General features: G+C 32.1%; 3 protein-coding genes and 1 long non-coding RNA gene across 8 annotated transcripts in view; 1 reads left to right on the top strand and 3 right to left on the bottom strand.

Annotated features, from left to right (window-relative positions):
- brun (trafficking protein particle complex subunit brun) overlaps positions 1-15,521 on the bottom strand; it is an 85,817-nt gene extending 70,296 nt beyond the window's left edge. For all 4 annotated transcript variants that reach the window (XM_080152010.1, XM_080152027.1, XM_080152023.1 and 1 more), the window contains exons 1-11: positions 15,389-15,521; positions 14,787-14,887; positions 14,057-14,135; positions 12,508-12,612; positions 12,039-12,089; positions 10,661-10,734; positions 4,926-5,163; positions 3,114-3,256; positions 2,323-2,410; positions 1,566-1,657; positions 528-590 (exon numbers count right to left, since the gene is read on the bottom strand). In XM_080152010.1, the coding sequence (XP_080008136.1) occupies positions 528-590; positions 1,566-1,657; positions 2,323-2,410; positions 3,114-3,256; positions 4,926-5,163; positions 10,661-10,734; positions 12,039-12,089; positions 12,508-12,612; positions 14,057-14,135; positions 14,787-14,881 (1,028 nt within the window). In that variant the 5' untranslated portion in view covers positions 14,882-14,887; positions 15,389-15,521. The remainder of the gene's footprint in view (positions 1-527; positions 591-1,565; positions 1,658-2,322; positions 2,411-3,113; positions 3,257-4,925; positions 5,164-10,660; positions 10,735-12,038; positions 12,090-12,507; positions 12,613-14,056; positions 14,136-14,786; positions 14,888-15,388) is intronic.
- Positions 6,914-7,442, top strand: LOC145312878 (uncharacterized). The gene is made up of 2 exons (XR_013877161.1): positions 6,914-7,155; positions 7,297-7,442. It is a non-coding gene; the product is annotated as an uncharacterized LOC145312878 (long non-coding RNA).
- On the bottom strand, positions 15,471-23,989 carry LOC145312850 (heterogeneous nuclear ribonucleoprotein K-like). The gene is made up of 7 exons (XM_080152088.1): positions 23,851-23,989; positions 23,237-23,368; positions 22,853-22,923; positions 21,920-22,622; positions 21,336-21,440; positions 20,812-20,910; positions 15,471-20,270 (listed from the first exon to the last, which is right to left on the bottom strand). The coding sequence occupies exons 1-6, from the start codon at positions 23,948-23,950 to the stop codon at positions 20,813-20,815; spliced, it is 1,209 nt and encodes a 402-aa protein (XP_080008214.1). The 5' UTR covers positions 23,951-23,989; the 3' UTR covers positions 15,471-20,270; position 20,812.
- LOC145312861 (EEF1A lysine methyltransferase 4-like) lies at positions 23,962-26,927 on the bottom strand. Of its 2 annotated transcripts, XR_013877156.1 has the most exons (5): positions 26,646-26,909; positions 25,797-25,908; positions 25,361-25,503; positions 24,509-24,979; positions 23,962-24,061 (listed from the first exon to the last, which is right to left on the bottom strand). XR_013877156.1 is itself a non-coding variant. In XM_080152097.1 (4 exons), exons 1-4 carry the CDS (start codon positions 26,809-26,811, stop codon positions 24,636-24,638), a joined length of 765 nt encoding a protein of 254 aa, XP_080008223.1. In that variant the 5' UTR covers positions 26,812-26,927; the 3' UTR covers positions 23,962-24,635. The 2 variants fall into 2 exon arrangements, 1 of the variants encoding a protein (XP_080008223.1); XM_080152097.1 differs by having other exon boundaries at positions 23,962-24,979; positions 26,646-26,927.
- Between the last annotated feature and the right edge of the window lie 722 nt (positions 26,928-27,649).

Below are 27,649 nucleotides of genomic sequence, written 5' to 3' on the forward strand. Positions count from 1 at the left end.
TACAAAAATTTTCGGATCTACTGCAGTTCACGGTAAAATATTGCTGGTAACGAATATTGCTAAAAATCTATGAATTTTAAAGGCTGCTAGCTGCCAAACGGCTGAACGTACAGATCATACCCGCACACCATTTTAAGCGGTATAAGAAGGCCTGCAAATTATCTGGAATAGCCAAGATCCAATGATACACAGGGAAAGCTCACTGAAGAAAAAACGCGTAAAATAGGCCTTTTTCGCGCGTTTCTCTTCACTGCGAGATAATTATGCATTAATGATTTATGGCTATTCGATTTATGGCTATTCCAGATTATTTGTAGGCCTTCTTATGCCGCTTAAAACAGTGTGCGGGCATGATCTGTACGTTCAGCCGTTTGGCAGCTAGCAGCCTTTAAAATTAATAGATTTTTGGCAATACTCGTTACCAGCAACATTTTACCGTGAACTGCAGTAGATCCAAATTTTCAGTATAACAGAGTGAGAACCGGTTCTAATCCATCGGTTTGAAGCGATACTGGAAAAGAACTTACTTTTCGATGATGTCTTCTTGGCTAAGGCCCACAGAACCCATACTATTTCCTCTTTCCTGACTCTCCTAGTTTTGTTGCAATATTCAAACATTTTGGTTTTAGAACATTTTTTTGAGTAGATTCAAAAATGTGTAAATTTAAAACTCTAGAATAGTTATTAATCGCATCGTATTATGGACAACTTTCCAAGGATATGAAAAGTAAAAATCATAATATTCGTAGAAAATTGTCTGTAATACGAGGCTATATATGATTTTTTAGTATAGCTGAGATCCGGTTCGAACCCAGTGAATATTAATCGGTTTCGAAGCCATAATAGAATGAAGATTTAAGAATACTTTTAGGTTTTATTGGACATCAAACACGATGATTAAGTCTAACAAACACAAATTGACTACCTAACAAAACGTGCTTAAACCAAATGTGAAATGTGGATTTTAGATAAGGGGGGGGGGGGGGGGAAGTTTTGACACATTTGCGTAAACAGGGAGCATAGGCTTTATCTTTGGACTGAGAGGATAGATTATTAGGGATAAAATCATTCTTATATGATGAATTTTCCCAAGTTTTAAGATTTTTTGGATAGGCCTCCAGGTTCCGGAGCTCCAGGCCTCCAGGTCCTCTCTGTACAGGTAAAAATGAAAAATAAAATTTTTTTTGAAGAGTTAGAAGTCAACTTATGAAACAAAATATGCATTTTTTTCTTCAAAGATGTGAATAACATTCAAAATATGCATATTTTGTTTCATAGGTTGACTTCTAACTCTTCAAAAAAAATTTATAAGACAGTGGCCAATAAATTGATGTATATCCACTATGATTAAAACAAAATTACCCCTTCTGAAGATTAAAATTAATGGTTTAAACGTTTGGACACTAAATGAACCAACCAATCAACATTCAAAAACAGCCCCCAAGACAACGAATAAAAAAACTTTTTAAAAGACTTTGGGGACTAGTGTAATGTCACTAATAAACAGCCCACTGTCCCCCCACTCCCTATATTTTACTACTTTGATCAAAATTGTTTTAAATTGTTCCTGAAGAAGCATAGATACTGCACAGACACCCTCCTGACAACCTGCTAGCCACAACCAGTCATTCGCAGGTCTCAGGATGTCCATTCCAGACTAAAATAAATATAAATACTAATACAAATACTAAAAAAGGAATTAAAAAGGATTTTTTTTTATATAATACATGTAGAAATTGTTGTGACACTTTTTGAAACCAAAACTAAAAGTCAAAGGAACTCAACTAAAAAAAGAGAGAAATTTAGTATGGCAGTTGCTTTAAAGAGGTACAATGTGGAACTGTGAAGAAACGGCGGAGGAACCGCCACTATCGCAGAATTGTTTTTTGGTGGAAAACGGCGGTTTTTATCAACTTTTCTTCACAGTTTCACATTATACCTCTTTAAAGCGACTTACATTCTAAATTTGAGTGCTGTAACTCTTTTTTAAGTTAAATTCCTGTAGTTTTGGTTTCAAAAAGTGTCACAACCGCCCCCATCCCTTTTACAATATTTTATTTTTTAGTCGAAATTTTAGGAGTTAAGGACTGTTTATGTCAGCTGTGACCAACATTTGAAATAATTGAAAAAAATATTTGCAAAGGATTTGTGATTTTGGAAGTTAATCCTTCGTAGCAATGAATGGTTATCTTTTTATCTGGGCCCCAAATATTTTTAGATATATTTCTTTTGTTGGCTATAAATTACCCCTGTGTTCATTTGATTAATCCTCTAAAATATTATAAACTAGACACCTAAATATAAAATTTGTTAATTGTATACCTGATAATAATTCCAAGCTTCTGCTGGAAGGCCAGCTAACAGGCTGAGGTCCCCTAAGTGTTTCTTCTGCCGTCCAAGAATTCGTTTTCTGTAAGTATAAAATTTTATTTAGAATTAGTATCATAGTATCAAAATGTAAATCCCAGGCCCCTCCCATTCTTAACTTATATTTTCAGGACCTACAAGGCTACACTGTAAAGGAGACACTTGTCAATTGAGTGATTAGAAAGATCTAAAGCTGCAGACAAAACAACGCATTAATTCTTTATTTAATAGGACTAGCAGCTAATGGAGAACCATATCGGTTCATCGGTAACACAAACATAAATCCTGTTACTTTTCTGTAAAGTTGAATACATACTTTTAGACGATTAATACATTACATAATTGAATGAAATTAATTATTTTTGGGAATTCTAGGTATATACCTACACATAGTGTATAAAAGATTATGAAAGTAACTTGTTAGGTAATTTTTTATTCATTTAGGTTTGTTTTCTAATGTATGACGTTTCAAAGATTTATTTTAGTTTTCTCTTTTTAATTATAAACACAGCGATCCGTAACTTTGATCTCTCTCTCTCTCTTTCTAAAATGATAGTTTAGTTAAGTAACTTTATCTATTTGCAAAATAAATAAACAAAAAAAAACTTATTCCAAAATAGCCTTAAAAATAGGTTAAACTGTATAATTTGAAATTTACTTTTTCTTAAAGGATAAAATATCTTTTCTAATACATCTAATCCAAAGAATCTTACATAATATTTGATGTTTAGGTAAATGATTCTTACCTATTATTCCGGCTCTCCATGTCTAGGCCAACAAAATCTTTTCTTTCAAAGGGAGCACAAAGAAGGACAGTTTTATCTCCCCCCTCTCTGCTCCAGTCTACTCGTTTAGATTCCAGCACCCAGAACAATGAAGCTATGAATTCCTGAAATAATAACAATTCTTTAATAAAATAGCCAGGAATTAGGGATAAATAAATTGATGAACATTCCCAATGCTAGTAAACAAAATTACTCCTTTAGATTAAAAGAGACCAGTAGGTTGCAGGTAAATTCCGTGAAGGTGTGAGTTTTAAAGCTTAAAAACAGTAGAAGAACGATAATATTCACTAAATAAGTATATTCCTTATTGAAAAGAACTTAAAAAAAAAAAAAAATTTTAGGTTAAAAAATTGTTAAAAAACCGGAAAATTCGTCAAATGCTTCTCTAATGTCAAACTAACAATAAGAACAAAATTGACAAGTATAAAAAAAAATATTGGAAAGAGTTTCAAAAATTACATATAATGCCAATTATTTCAAAGATATTAATTTTAAAAACATTATTTGATTGTCCATGGTATTGGTAATTCTTTGTATTATTTTTGGTTCATTCAATAAGGAACATACATATATAGAGAATATTATTGTTCTACTACCGTTTTTAAGACTTAAAACTCACACCTTTACGGAATTTACCAGCAACCTACTGGTCTCTTACTGGTTACAAAGTAAAGTTCATTTTAGTTCAATCCTATTTGAACCAGCCAATCAGGATTTAATAAAAGTACACAAAGTTTATAGTCCAACGAAGAAGAGATAGTTATTAACTTTATTACGAGTATAAATTACATGTCCCCTCCCTTCTTGAGAATGAGAAAATAAAAATTATATTTTGAACTCTTAAACAGTTAGCTTCTTAAAAAAATTATATTTTTTTATAATCTAGAAAACAACTGGAAAGTTCATTAGGATAAGTTTTTGTTAGTTGAAATACAAGAGCGTCAGGGTCGGGACATTAGCACTCATTATCAGAATAAGGTATTCTACCAAAGGGAAAGTTTCACGAAATGCATTCGAACCTAATTTAGTGAACCGCATATTTTACCCTGGTTAAATAGTTTAACTACATTTATATAGCATATATTTGAAAGAATTTAAATTTTCTACCACGCAGTTTTTAAAATATCAAGACTTGAAAATCGTCTTTTTAAATTGCATATATCACAAAAAGACAATTTTCAAGTCTTGATATTTTAAAAACTACGTGGTAGAAAATTTAAATTCTTTCAAATATATGCTATATAAATGTAGTTTAACCCATTCACTAGGAAAAAATATGCGGTTCACTAAATTAAGTTCAAATGCATTTCGTGAAACTACCCCTTTTAATTAAATACCAATCATTCTTTCTAGTTAATTAAAAAGTTTAATAGATTTGCTAATAAGATATTTGTTAAGTAGATTAATACATTCATTATTTTCTAAATTTCTGAGTTGATAAAGGGAGGGGTAGGTTGCGTTAAAAATTCGTAAAGGTTGTGAGATTTAAGTTAAAAACAGTAGTAGAACGATAAAAATTTATGTTAACTTGAAATTTTTTTTGTCTAGGTATAGTTCTATTTAATACGAAATACACATATTTAGTGAATATTATCGTTCTACTACTATTTTTATGCCTTAAAACTCACACTCTTAATGATTTTTAGCGCAACCTACTCCTCCCTTTTTGTTTCCCAAAAAGAAATAAAAAAGGTGTTGTATAATGTTAACAATCGTAAACTTACTAACAGGCCAAAAAGTCAGATTTAAGGCTAATGCATTAATTTTGCATACCTGTATATCATTACGTAACCCAGCAGCATATTTGGACCCGTGGAACTGCAACAACCGCGTTTTATGGTTCTGCGGTTGGAACCATGACGGCGGTTTGTCCACTCCGCCGTCCGTCTCCGCCTTTAAATCCGCCTTAACGGCGTGCTCCTCTATTAAGTCTCCGCCATTAACTGATGGTGTATTGTTTTCGTCCTCGTTGCCTATGCCGTTTTCTGTTCCTTCGCACATTACTACACATCTAAAATAAATATGAATTTACAGCACCAAAGTCACATTAACAAATGAACTGAGATTTCGAAATATCCGAAATTTATGGGTTCCTTCCAATACATCGTTTACTAATAGTTAAAAAAAAAATATGGCACCTAAAAATTAATTTTGATTCGTAAGACGTAAAATAAGTACGAAGTTAAGATCTATTTATCAAAATGAATTTTCTACAATTCTATTAACACTTTTTGAAACCAAAACTAAAAGTCAAAGGAATTCAACTAAATAAAGAGTTACAGCTCTTAGATTTGGCATGGCAGATGCTTGAAAGAGGTCCAAAATGGAACTGTGAAGAAACGGCGGTGGAACCGCCGCTCCCGCCGAAAAACCGCCGTTTCTCGCCGATTTTTTGCGCTTTCTCGCCAAATTAGACAATTTTCAATCATCTGAGAAAAACTTTTTTAAGAATAAAATTTCCCTTAATTTCCACATGACACTTTCCTTTCGTTCCTTATATTAGAATTTAGCGAGAAAAGGCAAAAATTTCGGCGAAAACGGCGGTTTTGGGCGGGAGCAGCGGTTCCGCCGCCGTTTCTTTACTGTTCCATATTTCACCTCTATAATGCATTGTAAAATCTCAGTGCTGTAACTCATTTTTTAGTTGAGTTCTATTGACCTTTACTTTAGTTTTTAAAAGTGTCACTTCCGCCTCCCCCCTTTTTAATAGGTATATTAAATCTTTTTTGCGCAATTCCAAATTCCACTTGCTATAATCTCTATTGATGAGTCATATTCAAATAGAATTATTTTAAACTGAAAAGAAATATTTCTTTTTGAATTTAAAACAAAACATTCTTTTGAAGTACACTACCTATCATCTAGAGGTAATGTATTCTTATAGGTGGGCAAGGTGCTGAAAATAGCCTAAAACCACCCCAGAAGTGCAGATTCCTGTAAATTGAGATCATAATCGGTTTAGTAGTTACTAAAATCCTAAGATTAATACTGCGTTACTCGCTGATATTGTCCTCTTTATTTCATTGTTTGAATTTTTTTGTGGTGGGGGGGGGGGTGAGTTTTTTTTTTGAAGGCGCTAATTCTTTTGGGAGGGTGGTGGTAACAGCCCAGAAAATAGTTATAAACCTTCCCAAGACTAAAAAGAAGTAGGTATATTGTAAAGGAGAATGATATCGTTTCAGTGGTTAGCGAGATCATTTGGTACAGACAGACAAATAAATCGTTAATGAATGCAAAACAATATTGCTTGTTTTGAAGAAAAAATCTTCCTAATAAATCTTATAATTAGAGTAAGAAAAATTATAAGTTTTATAACCATATCAATTTTATAATCCTTTTATTTCTACTTAAACAACATATTGCAAAATTAAATTGAAAATGAACAAAGGCCAAAAGAAAAATTTAATTAAATGATTAATGAATTCAAAATTACTTTCATAAATGATTTACCTAATTGATTTTTAATTTAGTTTTATAATTTTATTTCTTTTAGTACATTTTCTGTTCGTCTATCTCTTTGAAAGCAAAAAATATGCTTATGAAAAATCTAAAGCGTATAAGTCATGCTTTTCTAGGAAACTATGAAAATTTATTCTATTCTAAACATTATCATACTAAGGAATGACTTCTTATACTATTATACTATAAAAATATAGGTTTTTCCGTAAGATCTCGCTAACCACTGAACCGATAGAGTTCTCCTTTTCATACCACAGGCCATGGGATGGTTGGGTGTATTTCTAAATTCAAGCCATTGATAATTTGAGGCTCCCTCCCAAAGATGTTAGAGGCACAGCCTGTGCAGTCCAATCTAACGGCTGTCCATTTTTAGGTCGAGCCAGAACAGAAGGTTGCTTTCAGTCTACTGCGGCAGATATTATAAATAATCGGTCTGTTCTTTCTTTTTTCCAATCATTCAAAAACAAAACTTTTTTCAGACCGTCTATCTATAATGTCTGCCGGCTCTTAAGAGAAATCTAGGCTGGCACTATCCAATATACAGGTAGAGCTGCCATTTCTCTTTTACTGTACCTTAACCCTTAAAGTATATAAAATACAGGATGGGAAAACTAAGGCTGGTAGCTAGGATAAAGTTTTAGGTTTCAACTGATTTATTAAACATATTAATATTTAATTATTTCAGCAAACCAACATCAACCTGCCCCCTACTTCCACGACCTTGATACTTGCAGAAACAAATGCCCGGACAACCACAGTGGTAACCCGGGATACTGGAAGACCAGAGGCTGGAAAGAACAGGAAGCAGATTTGAAGAACACACTGTATAAACAGCAGGTACAAAATTTATTCCAGCAAAGTGCCTAGAAGTCTTTGTGTCTGTCTGTTAACAATATCTATCTTAGCCAACAATTTGACTTTGACATTGATGTTGGTTTGCTGTATATTGGATAGTGCCAGCCTAGATTTCTCTTAAGAGCCGGCAGACATTATAGATAGACGGTCTCTTGTAGAAGTGAATCAAGCAATATTAGCTTGGTAATGCCCGGGAATAATAAGATTCTATTTGTCTCTCAATTACCTAACCCTGAATTAAGACAAATTTTTTTTTCATTGATGTACAATGTATTGTACAACCCCAAAAATATCTGAGTTGTCATTTGGAGACAAATCAAAAGTGACTTATTTCATAATTAAATATTTTTTTTCTCAGTTTAGTTAGATAACTGTTTTTATTTTTGTAAAGCTTCTAATTTCTATCTTACAAAAATAAGTATCAACTATCAAAGATACTTTTAAAAAGAAATGTTCTTAATATCTATCTTTAAAAGCGAGCTGCTCTAAAACCAGCATATGTTGGTCCAACCTGTAATGAAATATTTGTAACTAGCGGCTAAGGCCATAGTGAGGCCTCTAGAGGCACATGAGGTAGGGAATAGGTGGGGGGGGGGGGTTATAAACCTTCCTAGGACTATTAAAAAGCTAAAAGAAGAAACCTATCAATTTAGCGGCTAGCAAGATCCTTCGAAACAGACAAACATCCTGTTACTTTAATATAACGATAAAAACGTAGTCTAAAATAGCTAGTAGATTAATATAAGAAGATTCAGTCTAGACTCTATGGTCTCTACGCGGATTATCTCAGTTAGTCTATAATCTCTCTCACTTGCTAACGAAAAATTATTATTATTACTGTATAAGTGTTAACTGTTCTCTTTTTAGCTACAATATTTCGGCGCTAATTAAACTTATAGATTTGAAAAACATAATTTAATTTTCAGCGACCAAACTACCATAACTTAAATGTAAAATTGAGTTTTTATAGCTACATATCATATGTTATACTTGTTTTTCAATGAATCAAAAAGAATTTTGATATAATACATTTTTGTAATTGATCTCAATTTTAGTTATTTAGTTTACGTAAAATTAAATTTCAAATTCTTCATTATATTTACAAGGGAATGGAATAGATAAAGGGAAATTTTAGAATAGCTTATAAAGGACGGGATACTATACAAGATCCTGTTTTGGTATATCTCAATGATGTGCATGATTTTATGGTCAATTGCCATTTCAAGAAGTCCTCACTGTGCAATTGCATGGTAATAAGTTGCGCCTGTTTTGAGCTAAGGTATTCCACCAACTTTACATATGACAGACATCCTGTTACTTATAAACATATCTATAATACAAAGTAGAACGAAGTCTGTCTGTTTGTGTGTTTGTTTGTCTGTTTTTTGTAGCGAAGGATCTCGCTAACCGCTGAACCGATCGGGTTCTCCTTTACAGGGTAGCTTCTCATAGGTCCCGGGAAGGTTTATAACTATTTGGGACAGCCCCAACCCCCCCAAAAATAAAACTACCCTACCGCCCAAAAAAAAAAATTTCTGTTTAAAACTAAAATAGTAGGTTCGACTAACCCCCCTCCAAAAAAAAAAAAAAAATCTTCCCCCCCCCCCAAATTTTTTTTTTTAAATCTAAAATACCTACGAAAATTGGTTTGATCAAACCTCTTGGGGCAAAGCCCCTAGAGGCTAGGGGCGAAGCCGCTAGTAGATTTATATAGGTACAATAATTTTTATTTCAAAATATGTGTTCCTGTCAATATATTTATTAAGAAGTATTGCAAATATTTTAAATATTAGTTTCATTATTATTGTCTTATTTAGAATTTATTTTCATTGTTTTCTGAAGAATTGAGAGGCAGTTAAATAAAAGTACACCAATCTTCATTTTTAATTTTGAAACATGTGAAATTGTATAACTATTTAGGAATCATGGATTAAGTTAGCTGTTTATCACACTAATCCCCAAAGTTTTATAAAACGTTTTCTTATTCGTTGGCTTAACAACTTTGGGGGCTTTTGTTGAATTTTGATTGGTTTATTCGTTAATTTGAGTGTCCAAACGTTTCGACCACTAATTGTAATCTACACAAAGGGTAATTTTGTATATTAGCATTCAGGGTGTACATAAATATATCGACCATTGTCTATGAATTCTTTAAATCCCTGGGACTTAAAGTAGTCTATTATCTAAAGGCTTAATGGATTAATGCAATATGAATACAAGGATTTAATTTGTCATAAAGCTAAGATGAAACTACCAAAATGGCTTTAAATAGTATGATTTGATCTGTAGAAGTTTTAACATTAGCTTGGCATCAGCTGGAGTTATTTATTAACCTTAGAGGTTTGGAACAATCATGTAGAAGACCTTAAAATATTAAATAGCCATTCTGGCTAGTTCATGCTCCTTGTTATAAAACAAGAAATTCTTATATAAAAGTACCAACATCCTCCCATAAGAAATCACCCCTTGAAAAATCAACTCCCAAAAAGATTTTATTTAATTTAAAAAAAAACTATAATTGAAAGTAGCAAGAGGGGGGCGACTTCTCCCCCTTTAAGGATCCCTAAAGGAGCGTAGCCGCTAGTAGATACCTAATAAAGTTAATGTCTAACTAACTTTTTTATTAGTTAATAGTCCTTTTATCCATGATTTCCACCTCAATTTTAATTATTGCTTTCTTCACAATTTCATTAATTTCAAATTATCAAGAAAAGAAACCTTATTAGGTACTTTTTGAACGTAAAGAAATATTATTTTATAACGCGCTTGTTACATAGGTATATAGTACGTTTGAATCTTCATTAATTTCCTTAATTGGCCAGATAATTACCTAACCAAAAATGACCACAATTTTTATTTCATGTCTACTAATGATCAAAATCTTTATGGGCCTGTCAATATATGCATAAAAATTAGATTTTAGTTGTAATTTAACTATAAGCTTTGTATGCTTTACCTACTTAAAAAGCATCTAGAGGCACTTTGTGAAGTGGAGGGATGCTAAATATTGATCCAACCCTTCAATTTTAGTTTATATTTAGAACTTTTAAAATCTTTTTAAAATTCAATGAACTTTGATTGGCATTTCGTTTTATTAAGACAAAATATGAATTTTGAATAAAAAGACAAATAAACTTATCTCTCATTAATATATCCCTGTGTAAGTATTTCCACAAAATATTGATTTTACCTACCTTGTATCAAAAAGAGTTGCAGAATATTTATTCTTGGCTGATTCATGTAACCGACACAGCTCATTTAATTCAACCTACAACAAGTATGATGATTGATGATAGTTACAATTACGTCATAATGAATTTAGAATATCTATAATACAAAGTAGTACGATGACTTTCTGTCTATCTGTCTGTCTGAAGCTTGAGATCTCAGTAACCACTGAAACGATTGGGCTCTACTCTTCAGGGAATATACCTACTGGTCCTGGGATAGTTTTAAGCTATTTTCTTGGGGGGTGGGACAGCCCCATCCCCCCCCCCCAAAAAATTCTTTTTACTTTTTCTTTTTAAATCTAAATAACACAAAAATAGGTTGATTAAACCTCTTGAGGCAAAGCCCCTAGAGGCTAGGGGAGAAGCCGCTAGTTTGTGGATATTATGACAGGGGAAAAAGTGTCGTCAATTTAGCTTGCTAACATAGAACTCGTTTATTGATCAGTTCAATCATCCGGTAGTAGGGGAGGGTATAGGATAAAGGTGCTGGAGGGGGAAATTGTTATTTTAGCCCGCGGCAAGTTTCACTTCATTAGAAAACATGAGATCCAAGTAAGGGGGGGTTTTTTAATGCAACCATCTCGTAATCAATGTATAAATGGCACTTAAAATTCGAATTTTGATCTGAAATTTTGCATGAGTAATTCTTGGTAGGTCTATTTTCCCTAAATCGAACAAAAAGTTGAAAAAGTAACAGCTAGCGGCTCACCCGTTTAGCCGTTTTTTTTTGGCTATTTTTAGGGCAAATCTGTCATAAATTACGTAGAAATCAACTTTTTGAAACATATTTTTGCTTTAAATCATGTGAAATGATACAAAAAAACATTTTTTAGATTTCTAGTACCAGCAACTACCGGCTAGAACCGTTTGAAAACGTTTTGGAGGGGAAAAAAAGCATTATGTGGAGAGAGGTTTCGTGATGGATTTCCCTTGAAAATACCCAACAAATGGATACACGGCTGAGCCGCCAGCCGTTAGCCGCTACTTTTCCAACTTTTTGTTCGATTTAGGGAAAATAGACCTACCAAGGATTACTCATGCAACATTTCAGATCAAAATTCGAATTCTAAGTGCCATTTATACATGGATTACGAGATGGTTGCATTAAAAACCCCCCCCTTATATATATCTTTTACGTTATGTTGTAACATTGCCTGTAGTGTACCTGTCGTTTTTATTTTATACATTGAAGTACAACATTAGAATATTGTAAAGAAATGTTATTGACAGAGAGGGAGGGGACATTAAGCTATTTTGTAATATTGTAATATTTTGGGGACTAATGTAATAAACACCCCAATGTACCCTTTCTCCCTGAATTTTTATGTAAAATAACCTTTACCTGTGATGCACAGGAACCAACACTTATCACGCCTACAAGTCTTCTATGTGCCTGAACAAATAAAATAACTTTAGTTTATGTGCTTCAGAGGTTATAAGAGATATTTTTCTATACAGCACAAACTAGGAATTTCTAATCTTGTACCTAAGCTTTTTAAACGTGTATTTTCTTTGTGGGCATTTTATTTTTAATGGTGTAGATTATTATCATTGATTTTGTCTGCTAGGATCATAACAATTTCAGCGGCATTGTGTGCGCTGGTCCCCAGAGTCAGTGAAATTAGCCAAAACAAGAAAAGTTGCATTAGTTCCGGTACCCAAAGTCAAAGACAGTCAGAAACTGAATTTAAGATTCATTGTCCCATCCCTGGGGGGGTAAACACCCATTTACCCCCACCCTTGCTTGTGATCTATTAACTTAAATTAATCTGAATGTAAACCCTTACAATTCAAAAATACTAGGTAATTACCTGAAATTCTCCCCAATCGTTGTTTTCTACGTGGTACTGAGGGGTGTATCTGACACGAATTATTCGGTTTAAACCGGTTTTATCACGAACAGGAACATCACGTACCTAGAAAATAAACTTTTAACTCCCACAAATCTTTCTGATTAAAAAAATCGTTCTTTAAGTATCTGTTTTATTTGTTTCAAAAGTTTATAATACGCTTTAAGTATTCTATTTGTGACAATTTATAATCTAAAGACTCTTATGGTTATAAAACGCCTTGGTATTAAATGTGAAAATCATCCAGGGGTGTATATTCTGCACAAGATACATTTTTTTCACAGGCTGCAAAATGTTTTATTTTTTTCCCCTCCTAGTTTTTACCAGCAAGGAAGGGTAAAAATGGCAAAATATTTTCAGAATCTTTATTTTAATCATATCATACCCCCTTTCACATATTCTTTTAGTTTTTTCCACCAAGGAGGGGAGAAATATGGAAAAATAATGTTGTCAGTTATCTTAATTTTTACCCCCCCCCCCCCCCCAACCACATATTTTTTTAACCCCCCCCCCCTTAGCAGCAGTGTGCCGGAGCCGTATAATTTTGATGCGGCTCCGGCTCCGGCTCCGGCTCCGCGGAGCCGTATTTGGAAATACGGCTCCCGGCTCCGGCTCCGGCTCCAGCTCCGGCTCCGGCTCCTACCTTAAAATTAATATATCAATTTTTTTTCATTATTGAATTTGATAAAATGAAATAAATAATATAAAATATTTTGCTTTTATTTGATTAAAGCTATGTAAAAATAGAAGGATGTGTGTCTATTTGTTAAGAAACAATAATTTTTCAGTTTATTATATTGAAATAGACCGTTGCCAAATTATAATATTACTTTAAAAAATCATTTTTAGCTAGTCCGGAGCCGGAGCCGTTTTTAACGAAAAATACGGCTCCGGATCCGGCTCCGGCTCCACCAAAAATGTTGCTGCTCCCGGCTCCCGGCTCCGGCTCCGGCTCCGGCTCCAGAACACTGCTTAGCAGGGTCAAATTTGCAGAATATACACCCCTGAAATCATCATAAAATATTTTCCTTTTAATCTTTTGTTGTATAAGAATCAAATAGTAGTTAAAGATTAAAAAATGTTTAATAATGAAATATCATATTTTAAGTACCTAACAATAAAATTTAAAATAAATCTTTTTTAATAATAAATTGAAAACCAGATAAGTAACTATTATCTTCGTTTTTTTTCTATAATAAAGTGTAATATAAAAACGGATTTATTATTACTTGGATGTTAAAGAGACTTTCATGTTCTCTAGTTAATTGAAACTTGCAGCGGGCTAAAACAACGATACCCTCCTTTACCCCATCGCCTCACCTCCTATTGGATGAACAAACTGACCAGTAAAAGGTGTTCATATTATATAAGCAAGCCAAATTGACGATAGATTTTCCCCTGTCAAATATCCGCGTAAATCCTATAATATTATTGCACAAGGAAATAAAATGCTCTAACTGTTGCAAGCATTAACACTTTGAGTTTTAAAAATAAAGAAACCATAACTGACCTGATCAATACAAGCTGAAATTCTTTTAAATGAATCATCTGATATTTGGTGGCCTATTCTAGTTATTAGAACCAGTAATCTAAAAAAAAAAACTTTCGTTAAAATCTGTAAAACATCTCGATGTCACTTTCTATCTATGTCTTTTTATTTATCTTTATCTCTAATTTTGTTAGTAACTTTATCTATCTATCTATTGTCTATCTAAGCAAAAAGTCCATTTAATTATATTTATAATCTAAATATAATAGGGAGATAGTTTGTCTTTTCATAGGGTTGGCAGGAAAAGTCCAGGCCACATGGTTTTTTTCTGGTTTTAACCCCAAGCAAACAAAAAAACAAAAAATACTGTTTTTGCCTCCAAAAAGGTCCTAAATTACTACATTTTCTTAAGAAACTTCTCATTTTTTCTTAAAACGCCTGTACACACAGTTTAAAAACATTAGAATTTACAACAATAAAGACTTCTTTCTATTAGAAGATTTGAGCAAAAGCAAAATGCGCTATAACTATTTTTAGATGTTGACAGAAGTTTTGAATTTTAAATTTTACTGTACTTTTTTACCTAATAAAAACTAAAATATGTTTTTGTTATTCTTTTAATTGTCTTAAAAAACGAAGAAAATAAGCCATTAATCATTAAATTCCAATAACTATAAGTGGGGTAAAATTGCGTTCAAAAAAGTTCTCATAGAAAAACACACTGTATCTATCTAATGGTCAGTTAGTATACCTGGCATGGTCTGTACATGATTGTTGATAATCCGGGAAAGCCATGGTGCTATCAGGCGCCGGATCTGACAGTATTGCACTCACGCTAGACCTCATGGCCTCCTGCAAAATTCATTATTTACAAGAAAGATACTAAAATTCTGTAGGTACTTTCAATTGGTACAGATATGTTTTCCAAACAATGGTAATCTAACTGCTCTTGACGAAGAAAATCTAAAACTTCCAATAGAAAAAAAGGCTAAACCTATGACTAGTTCCTTGAACCATAACATTTTAAATTAATTTTTAATTAACGAGTAGTAATACAGACATGGTGCATGGTAACGAGCGTCGCCAAAGTTTTGCTTTCCATTAAACTGGCTTTCACATACTTAATCTCCTTGCCTTATTTTTTAAATAAATTGAAAATTAGGGGAAAAAATAATACTTTAACCCTTCGGTGAATCCTAATTTGGAATAAACAAACAATCGAAAAGCTACCCTCACCCATCTAAATTCATTTAAAAAATAGGTGGGGTGGAGTTCTACGCCCAACAAAGCACTTTAAGGGAAACGCAGACATGTTGTAAACTGTCAAGTATGTACTTTTTTATTGCTACTAACCTGGACGGGTCAGCTTGGCAGCTTTAGCAGTGAGTCCGCAGCAGCTGGCAGCTATACCCTCGCATTCTAACATTGGTAACAATCTGGGACAAGGACAGGACGCTAGTTTAGTCGCGGGGCAACTTTTAGATTTATATTATTATCATTATTTAACACTTATATGCTGGGCTTTCATAACAACACAGAGACGATCTAAATGAAAAATAAATAATAGAGTTGGGTAGCAAAGGAATTATTATATGCATAATATGAAAACGAAAGATTACTTGAGTCTATAACAACCTCAACATGATCGACCACTTACATTTAAAGTTTTAAGCCTCATTTTTGCATGGCAAGTTCAACTTTACTATATAATTTTTCCAAATATTTGTCTCTGTATCATAAAAGGGTGGAACCCTTAAGGGGAAGGGCGATTATTACAGGATAAATCCAATAAATAAGGGACTTTTTCAAATTATTTATTTCTAGCTAAAAAAACAAGGATAACAATATCATAAAAACTCAACAAAAAATAATAAAATAAAAAATTTTATTCCTTCTTCAAAGTCCCTTATTTTTAGATATTGAATAGTTAATAGAATACATTATAAATAACCTTCTTTATGTGTTACTGTTCAAATACATAAAAATACATAATATTTAACAGCATGTTCAATTATGAAGATTTAAATCACTAGGTATTCACCTTCAAAAATTAAACAATTGTCCTTGAATTAGAATAGAAATAGATTTTCAATTTCTTGTACTTAAAAATGAAAAAAAAACTAAGAATAATGTAGGTATGCATTTTATTTTTAATTAGCTGCCATTTTATAGAGGTAAAAACTTACTTTTTATACAAAAGAGAAATTAGAGAAATAATGAAAAATTGTGAGGTTTTTGGACATATCTCAAAAAAAATGATTTCAAAAGAATTTATAGTTGCTAAAAATTTTAAATGCATAAATAACTTTAAACAGAATGACATTTAAAATTAAATTTAAGAGATATTTTAAAAATGTATTCATACTTCATAATTTTTTTTTGTTTATTTTCTTTGTCCAAAAACACCCACTTCTTATTTTTTTTAATAAAATCAATTGATTCTAAAAATGAATCTCAAATAAGTTTGAAATTTATGCACAAGAAACATTCTACAGAACAAAAAAATGAAACTTATCAGTAATGAAACATAGGATAAATATCATAACACTGTCAATAGAACATTTCCTTGTAAAACTTTAATGGATAGGAGTGACGAGCCACAGCATACTAACTATTAAGACACAGTATACACATTTCAAATATATAGAGATAGATAGATAGGGGTTGGAGGTGAAATACTAGATAGATAATAATACATATATATCTATATTATAACATACACAAAAGGGATCAAACAGTAAGGGATCTGCAATATTAATCAACAATTTAACAATTCTAAGTCTTTTTTTGATATGGGCTTTTTTTATCATTTATAGATGTAAAAGAGAAAAATATATTATTATTAACCAAAATATTGCATATGATTGGTTATAAAATATATAATAGATCACTATATATAAAATAAAATTGTAAAATGCAATGGCAAACAGGGATTGATAAAAAGGGATTTATATACAAAAAAATAACCAAAATTACATGTAACAGCACTGTAATATCTCTCCAAAAAACCATGAGATATTTATACATACATGATAATTAATAACATTTTTACATACCAATGGTAATTTAGGGCAAGATAAGTGTAATAAAAATTTAAGGACAAAAAAGAAAACAATATAAAAATAATAACTGTACTTAAGCAGCAAATGCTTTCCAATGATTAAAACTTAATAAGATAAGAAAATTTAAAAAGTGTGGTTTGTTTAAACTATCAGAATAGTAATAATTCTATTACTTTACATTATCCAAATAATTTAAATAAAGGACAAGGAAAGGAATCAATAAAGTTAATCAATAGAACTTTAAACACTGCAATTTTGAGATTCAATTTACCTAACCTAAATTAAATTGGATTAAAATCTTGAATAAAAAAATTTTAACAAAAGGCAAACAGGGTTTTGATATGTTTTTACATTGTTAGTTTTCAAATACCAATTAATTTGAGTAATGGTCACAAAGACGGGATGGGAAACATTTAATTTCTTTACTATAGGATTGAGATATTCTAGGAGTATGATTAGAAGTTTAAAGATATAATTAGAAAGCATAACCCTTAAAGGAAGCCTGCAGTAAATACGCCATTTTAACTGCTGAAAGGCTGCCACAAGTAGACCCAATTCCCAAAATTTGAAGCCATCAGCTTCAATAACAAAAAAGTTATAGGCATTTTAAAATGGCATATCAGGTAGATAAAAATTTGAGTCTTTCTTTGGTAGTCTTTCAACAACTAATAAAGCAATGTATTTCTAGCAGGCTTCCTTTAATAGCAAGGTTTAAATTAACTTTGAAAAGGCTGAGGTATATACTTTTAACACTAGATATGTCAAACTCTTTTTCATACATGCTTTATCCTTTTTTAAGCATCTATTATATCCTTTAACATCAAACCACTTAGTAAAATATCCCTCCATCTATATAAGAATTAATACATTATCAATACATAGATTTACATTAAGTATTATTGTACCAAATATAAGAATTATTCATAGGGATTTATACACTTCTAGTTAGCAAAGTTAACAAATATATGAGTAATACAACTGAGAGGGGAGGATGTGCATTTGCACATTTTCTACAGTAAGAAGAACCAAAAGTCCTCCCAAAAATTGCTGGATATTAGGGAGTGCACATCCCCCTCTTACAGATTTATCTTAAAATTTACTGAAATTTTGCATGATCTTCAATTATAACATCCTATAACAAATTAAAGATTTTCTTTAATGTTACAAAAATACATTTAATATTTAATACTATTAAATTATGATTTTAAAACTATATCTGCTCTTGGTTTTTCTTTCTTTTTAAATCCTAACTAATATTTAAGATGGATTGTTTAATCTAAACAACAATTTTGCATTTTAATTGATTTAAAAATAGAATTTGATTTAAATGATAACAATAATAAATTATTGCATAAAGAAGCTCTTGTATAAAAGCATTTTTTTTAAGGTTTAAACTTAAGGATGAATTCAATTGGCAAATCATTTTTGTAAGTTTATCCATATATTTTTATGATCGATAAAAGAAGCTTTAAAAAATGTAATTAACCATTTCTACAAAATAAATTCTATTGTATGATAAAATATTTTTCACAAAAATAAAATTCCTTCTGTTCAATTTTGTAACTTTATTTTGAGAAATATCTCAAGTAAAATTTTTGTTGTATTGTTAATTATATAAAATATTGAAATCTGTAAATCTGTAATGATCAATTATTATTTGTTTATCTACTTAAGAGCTAAAATATCACATCACACTTATTATCAATATTTACTCTTGTATAAAAAAAATATGGTTTCAAAAGCCAAAACTACAGTAAGACCCCATTAAAAGGCATTTAATGGTTTTAAGTTTAGTAGCTTAAAAACTGCCTGTTACTGTTTTCTATTTTGTTATTGGTTAAGAAATGTATAGAAACACAAAGAGACACTTATTTTGACTAATGACGTAATAGTCAAATAAAGATACCTTTTAAGGGTCATACTGTAGTTATAAGTATACTTTGAAAACCACATTATTGTAACTACGGGATGTTAAAAATGGACTATGACCTATTGTACTATAGTAGGGCAACAACAAGATATAAGGGAAGGGGGGGGGCAGGGTAACAAACAAATTGGACTGGATATAGGGGGGCTAGATGGGGGCAAAAGGAGGGCTTCGGGGGGTCAGGGAGGACAAAATACATATATTTCAACATTTACTTAGCTGCCAATATTTTGCATTCTAGGTTTTTTTAACCTTTCCTATACAGCTTTCTATATGAATTAAAAATTCCATTCTCATAAAGTATTTTAAGAATAGAGTATAGATTGTAAATAATACTATCAACTAGGGATAATACGAGATGATAGTTAACATGCAAATATTAGGGATATGTGATTTTTGTGGATTTTTCCAGCATAAACAGACCAATTCTCAAATAACAATAGCATTTCTTTTAAAAAAAGGACGTTGCACAGTAACAAAAGTTAAATTAACCTAATGTTTACATATCACGTCCCCTTAATACATTGTCAATACATATTTACAAAGCCCAGACTTATAAAGCCTAATGTATCTGTACAAATTAAAATGGGGACTATACACAAAAAGAGTCCAATTATATTGACATAATATAGGTATATCTTTTAAAACATGATACTTTAGATGTATAGTCCACATTTGAATGCTAAAATTATATGAGAACGGCCCGACTGGAATTACGGGCGGTGTAAAAGAGAGAGCGAGATACTGGTGAAAAATTGCTTCGGCTGGGTGGTGGTGGCGGATTTATACGGCTTCATCTGACCATTTTGGGTGATGGTTTGTGGCGCTGGTTGATTCATAATTGGGTCTGCTACATTCATATGGAGTGTTATAATACATACAACAGACAAAAACTTATGGCCTAAGCTTTTGTATTAATCAACAGATGCAAATCTAAGATTGCCATAAATAACAATTTTTATTTTGTAAATATAATAATTTCTATCACATAGCCGCCCGAAAGCATTAAATTTTTGTTTGCTTCAACATACACATTGTTCTGCTGCAGGATTTGACAATTTTGACTCTTCTAAACATGATTTCAAATGCATACACTGATAAAACATGTGTGTGTATAGGGATGAGATACGTAGAACTACCAATATTTTCTATAGCTTGTAAAGATTCTATAATAAAATAACAATGAGTTGCCAGAATTGCCTTTCTCGCTAACAGTGCAGAATGAGTGTATAGTTTATACCAGTATCTAAAAGAAAATTCATTCTAAGACCATTTTTCTGAAGTATTAAGTGTATTAAAATTTGCAATGTAAAATGGTTGCTTTGTAAAGCCATGTTGTCCAAAAAAACAAAGGGGGGGGAGGATGTGGTGACTCGTGCCACGACATACCCCCTCTTTTCATGTCATACACAGACCAAGATTAGATTATAAAATGTATACCACGATTTCACTCAAAGTGTCAAGACGAGCACAAAAACACCTTCTTATTTTGAAATAAATTGAAGTAATAATAAGAGGAGAGGGGATGTTTTAGTTACTTTAGGTTGGGGAAGGTTAACCCACCGCAGATTATGCAGATAGCCAGAAGAAAAAGCAAGCAACCCAATCCAATTATTTTCAATTTATTTAAAAACATGGGGTGGAGGGAGTTTTTTTGTGATCACTTATTATGGAGATAATAAGATTGGTTGTCTTCTGTCTTAGTATGAACAAATCCCCATACATGTAAACATTATAGTCATACTCATAACAACAGAAACAAATAAAATAATGATCTTAGAACGTGCCTTAATATCCGCCGCCATGGCTGAAGTTGATGGCAGGTCTCTGTTCATTAACAGCTTGTCTTAACAGGTACTTGGCCACGCTTATCTGACCCTCAGATCCCTGTACACCATTATTTGTTTTGATTTGAAACATGCTTTTATATTTTTTCTAAATTAGAGCAGGGGTGTATAATGTATATTCTGCACAGGATCACCTGCTAATGGGAGGGGGCGGGGGGAATAAAAAATAATGAGTACTGAAAACATATTTTCCCCTCCTTGGGAAAAAAAAACTGAAAAATGTGTGGAAAGGGTGAATAAGATTTGCCTATTATACAGTCCATTGGGTTACTTCAATTACAACTCTTATATGAGTGTTTCTAACGTCAGTGTATGTTTGTCTACTTTTAACGTTTTGGGTGTAATAAAAATTTGATAAATAAATATATGGAATTTTAAGGTGGACCATGAGTAAAAACAGAGTATACATATATTTTTAGCTTAACAAATTCAGGGGGCAAAAAAATTCCAAATCAAATACAATTCCTCGATAGTAATAATTCTTTCGTTGCTTCCAGCCTGTGCATTTTCTATGGTAATATTTGCCTTGGATTCATTACGAATCTTGCGGATTCTCTGACCTCCAGGACCTGAAAGAATTTTTTCTTTAATTGCAATAATTATAACATTAAGCCTGTCGTCTATATATTAAGCAGTCCCGTCTGGTTAGAAACCCTCAAAATTTTGAATCCCACTGAAAATGTAGTAGGTACAATTACCTAGTGATAACAAAAGTGAGAACTGCCAAAATTTGTTTTACTTTAATGCCTAAATATAGACGATCCGGCCAAACCAATATAAATGTGCAAAAATGCAAAAATAATCCCGATAAAAAGTGCTCTATCTTGTCTGCAAGGCATTTAAATTCAGACGGGACAATAATTTCTCACTATTGATGCCTTAAACCTTACACCTAGTTTTTGAATGTCTTAAATACATTACATTTTATTGAAGTAATCAATATAACAACCAAATTGCAAACAATATATAGAACTTACTCCTAAATTCATAAACCTCTTACATAGGTGATGTTTACTGGTATTGTTTTGATTATGTTCCCTCTTCTTACCTATGATTGCTCCAGCTACCTCCTTGGGAATTGTAACCTGTGTCGTCTCCTCATCAATATCAAACCCTACGGGAGCCACCGGTGCTCCACCACCATGTCCACCCATGAACCTGCCCTGATCTGCATACTTTCCACCTCTACCGCCGCCAGGATGCCCGCCAAAGCCTTGGTCACCACGCGGATGTCCACCAAATCCTTGGCCCATTGGCGGCCGATTTCCTGGGAATCCTATGGGCTGCATGAATCCGTCTTGATGGTGGTGGTGGCTGCCATACATTGGGCGGCCAAAGCCGCCAGGTGGCATAGGCACCCGTCCTCTGACAACCCCGCCGGCGGCAGCTCTTCCGCCGCCACCCCTGTTTGCACCATCTGTCATTCCAGGCGGGAATCTGCCGCCGCCACCACCGCCAGCAGCCGACATGTGGTGTCCGCCGCCGTAACCTCCATATTCATGTGCAAAAAAGGCGTCAAAGTTAGCGGGATCATATGGCATGGCGGTCCCCCGCTGGCCATTGTCAACTAGAACCTGGAGACATAGCCGTAGCGCGGGGATAAGTGTGTCTCTCTCACCCTTGATTGAGACGACTCTGTCGCTGGATTGGGGGGCGCAGTTCTGGTAGGCCTTAATATTAGCCCCGCTCAGTTCGCGGATTTGTTTGATTTGACTACCTCCTTTGCCGATAATTGCACCAACAGCACCAGTCTAATAAAAATATTTTATGTTTTAACATTATGTTTCACTTACAGTAAACTAATATACAGAAATAAACATACATGAAAGAAAAATAATTTTTCCTCAAATTAAACAAATCACCAAATAGAAGAAAATTTTGTGAAATACTTAAAGTTATTAAGCCAACCAATAAGAAAACGTGTGTGATTGTTGTGTGGGCCAAGGCAATAAATAACAATATGTAAAACATAAAATTATTCCTGAATGAGAAGTCTGATTTCTTCCTCTTTTTCTTCGTCATCTGAACCAAACATCAATGGCAAGGTTTTCTCTACAAAATAAATGGATATGTTATTACTGGGATCTTACACCAGCTTTTCATGTTTTCTGATAAAGTGAGACACGTAGCGGGATAAAATATCGTTCCCCTCTTATTGGATGAAGAAACTGAATAATAAATGAGATCCATGTTAGTAAGCTAAATTGACTACTAGTTTGGATCGAAAAAAATCGCAACTCAATAAAAATAGTATACCTACCCTAAGTTTTGAGCAAACGAATAATAAAACAAGGCAACAAAACTTGGTACTTTATAATTTAAAGTCAAATATCCCCTCCCCCACGGGTGTGTAAAAAAAACTTACCAATAATATCTGCAACAATTTCTGCGTCTGCGGCCGCCACAGAAAATATTCTCTCAGGGCCGGGGGAGTCGGGGAGCTTTATATTTGCGGAATATTCACTTCGTAGCATCTGGATATTTGCACCCTTCTTACCTATAACAAAAACATATCACATATATTGATTGATTGATTAGCCATAGTCTCTTAGGGTTTGGACCTAAGTAGTCATGGAGTAGTATCACATATATAATTCTTTTTAATATATACAAAACTAGAGGCTACGCCCCTTGTCTCCTCAAAGGGCACATAAAATTATTTCTTTTCAATCTATGTTAACATCAACTGATTATCAAAAAATGTATTTCGAATTTGTGTCGTTCTCTTGGGAATAGTAGATCCCTCCCCCAAAATAGTTATAAACCTTCCTAGGACCTATGAGAAGCTACACTGTAAAGGAAAATCATATAGGTTCAGCAGTTAGTGAGATCTTTCGGTACAGACAGACAAACAAACAGACGGACGTAAATCCTTTTACCTTGTTATAAGGATTAAAATAATACATGACTTAACCAACACAAAATGAAATTATAAAATAGAGTCCTAACTACTTCCAAACAAAATAAAACAATAGTTACCTATGATTGAACCCGCCATTTTACTGGGAATAAGCATCCTACATTCAAAATCCCCCTTCCGATTCTCAAACCCATTTTCCTGTCGTTCTTTATTGGACATAACTTATCTGAAAAAAAAAAGATTGCTATCGCGTATCACAGATATAATTGTTGACTTGTAAGGCACAGAATCATTCTTGTTTCATAACATTGGCATCAAAAATACAGGGATCTTAAGGGATAAGACAATGGATGATAAATTGATATACAACAATACAACCCTAATGAAGATAAAAATTTAAAAAGCATGATATATCTAGCTGTTTTTATTTAGGTAAGGAAAAACTACAAATTCTTATTTTTGACTGGTGCAAAAGTTACAGGCATCGACGCATAATTTTTTTATTACGGACACTAAAAAAATGTTGATTGCTTTTTTGTATAAAACTTACGAGTACCCAGCGTGTAATAATAAAATGTAGGTATAAAAATGGATTTTTATAAAAATGCTGGAACTGCAAAATTGAAATTCAAGAAACGCAAATTATTTTTTTGCGGAGATAATCATTCTATGAAACTTTATGAATGCTGTGTTCTATCATTTTATCTAAATAAATCTAACAAAAAAGAGAATTAAAGTATATGTATAACAATGTATTATTTGGAAAGTCTATGAAACCTTTTTCTTTACAAAGGAAAACAGAAATGATATTGTAAGATAAGGAGATACAAATATTTACTAGATGAATTTCACTCAAATCTTGCCTTTAATTTTCTACCATCACTTTATTTTTCCCTTATTAATTTTATCTGCTCACATCATTATCATTTTCAGAATCAGAGTTTGGATCAATATTGCCTAAGAAATCTTCATCTTCACTTGATATAATAAGATCAGCAGAATCCTTAACTTTTACTTCAATACTATGAACCCAACAATACTTATCCAGCGCAGGTTTGGGATCTCCAGCAGTCATTTGCATAACGTAGGACGGTAAACCAGAACTTTCGACCGTATCGACCCGTACGGACCAGTCAAGGCCTTTGGTGGTTAAAATGGGCACTCGAAAATGCGGCTGGGTAAAGGTTATGGAAATAAAGGTTCCTCCAGGTCTCAGGATTCTTTTTACTTCAGAAAGTACTTTGGAAACTGAAAAATTAGACTGAATTATCAGAGGAAAAATGTGCAGGAAAAAAATCAGGTAGTTTGTATTTGATCTAAAAATACAAAATATTTTGGTCTATTTTTTTATAAAAAGTTCTCCATAACCATTCATTAAAAATATCCTATCATTTGCATGTTAATTACAATTGAAGCATAGGAACAAAACAATAAAATTAAAAATTGGAAAAAATAAAAAAATGGATTGTACAAAAATATTAAGAAACCTTGAATCAAAGAATAAAATTTTGAAAATAAAACCTCATTTCAATATTTCAAGCATGAATAAGATCAATAAAACAGAAATGCTGTTTTATGTAAGAGAAAGAAAATAGATTGTCTTAGCTCTTAATTGCGAAAAAAAATTACCTAATAAATTTTCTTCAGATTGAAAATTCCAGGGTGACTTAGCAGTAACGAGTAAAGAATCTAAGGTCGCCTTTTCAATAACAATATCAAAACTATGATCTTTTATGGGCATTCTTGTCATGTCCATTAGAAGATATTCCGACCTTAAAGTTAAATACATGAATGAACAACTGTGTATCAGATCCATATAATCTATAATCTAAAAAAACATCTTTTCCTTAAAGGAAATTACGCAAATTCTTAAAGACGAAAAGTAATCAAAATCGCACAATTTAATTTGTTATGTAGCGAATGGTATTATTATTGCAAGGGTATAAAAATATAAAATATACCCTCTTTAATGAAAAATCTAAAAACAGGACTATATTCAAGAGAATTAAATCAAAAAGATTATTATTACAATACACAAAAATATCCATTCATGTATCTAACCAACCTAGGCTCTCTTTCCCGTAACCTGTTCAATCCATTTAAACTAATGTCCATGTTTGTAATGTTCGTCCATCCGTGGGCGGATAATTCAGTTGAAAAGGAGGAGTTTCCACACCCTGAATAATAACATATTGAAACTAAATTAGGAAGATGAAAGTTACTTCATTAATTAAATGAAAAATAAAATAATCAGGAGATCCTTCCATTAAGTAGAACATGTTAAGTTGATTAGCTGTTGCTTAAGATCAAGCTTAGTCTAAATGTATTATAATGCTCATAATATCAATATCAATATGTTACAAGCAATCTTTATCTAAACAGAAACAATTCTAATGGGAATCTCAAGTTAGGATATCCAAGACAGTATCTATGCTATACAAGGTATCAGTATATGACTGATAAAGATACTTTAAAAATAAGTAACATTAGGTTTCGAGACAAATTTATGAAAGTTTTAAGTATCTCTAAATTTTCTTTTATTCCTAGAAGATTTCATAATTTTCACTTAACAAGCTAGATGAAGAGGATATTTGTCGACCATTATTTGAATTTTCCTTCCTAACATTTGCAAACTATCTGACAAAGTATAAAGCCAACATTTTTTTCAAATATGTTATGATTATAAAAAGATACTTCAAAAATAATGATAAGTAACAAGTATATATCACAAAATCCAAGGTTGGACAAGTTGTACTTAGACAAAGTTGATATAAAGGAAAAGGAATGGTATATAGGTATTTAAGTCAAAAAGCTTTAGAGAGAAATCACATATTTCCCCCATTAGCGTTACAAACGGATTAACGTACGTACAAAGAAGATTCTCTGTATTAGAGTAGCCTTGCTCTCAACAAACCTAATTGTAGGATAGAATCAGATTTATAAAAACTGGATAGCATATCATCAAGGACATCAACATAATGTCTCAACCCTCCCAGCCAATTAAACTCTTTCTCCACAGCAAATCTTTCCTCCCAATAGTCTTTACGACTGTATTTACTATTACAATCTGGTAATTCCATTTTATTATTGTAAAACTTGTATAATATAAATATATGTTTCCTTAAATAAATACAATTATATAACTATCAATTTATAAAAATCTGAAAAAGAAGATATATAAATTATAGAATTATATGAAAAAATGTTATTTTAATAATTATCAAAAATTAACTCATTAGTAAAAGATGTCATAAAAAACGGACGGGTACATTAATTACAAATTTTAGTTGTAAAAAATTGCCTCAAGTGTTTTTCCTCCCCTTTAGAAACTTTTCTTCCCAGTTTGGGCAGCAAATGACCCCTTTCAAATAAATTTTCCTCCCACTTTTCCCTAATTTCCCCCTTGGGGACGATCAGTCTTTTGGTCGTGTTGTTAAATTTTCCTTGGTTTGGTGCGGCAGTATAATAAAATTTAGAGTAGCCATATAAAAAAGTTTTGGCCTATTTGTACTTTGTCTTTTAGTTAAAAAATCCTAATTGTGACATTTTAGATATTGTTTCAGGAAAACATGTTCAGCTAGAGAATTTATTGCAAATATTTAGTTGACTATAACGAAGACATTTTGGTTGATTTTTATATTTTTATTTTTGGTAGATTTTTTAATACAACACCTCTGTAATAATTAACGCGGCATTTGATCATGTTTAAACAGGGCTAATTATAAGCAATCAAAAATATGTTTTTATTAATATTAAAAAATTAAGCAATCAATTTTTACATCATTATCAAATGAAAGTAAAAAAAAATTAGAATTCAAATGTAATTTTTGTAATTACTAATTATCCCTTGTAACAAAAATAATAAGTACAAGGTTCCCAAACCTAATACTTTTCTTGTGAAAAAAAATATACTGTCAA

The sequence above is a fragment of the Acartia tonsa genome, chromosome 1 (genome assembly GCF_053477335.1).
Source record: "Acartia tonsa isolate MP-2025a chromosome 1, ASM5347733v1, whole genome shotgun sequence".
NCBI classification, from domain to species: Eukaryota; Metazoa; Arthropoda; class Copepoda; order Calanoida; family Acartiidae; genus Acartia; species Acartia tonsa.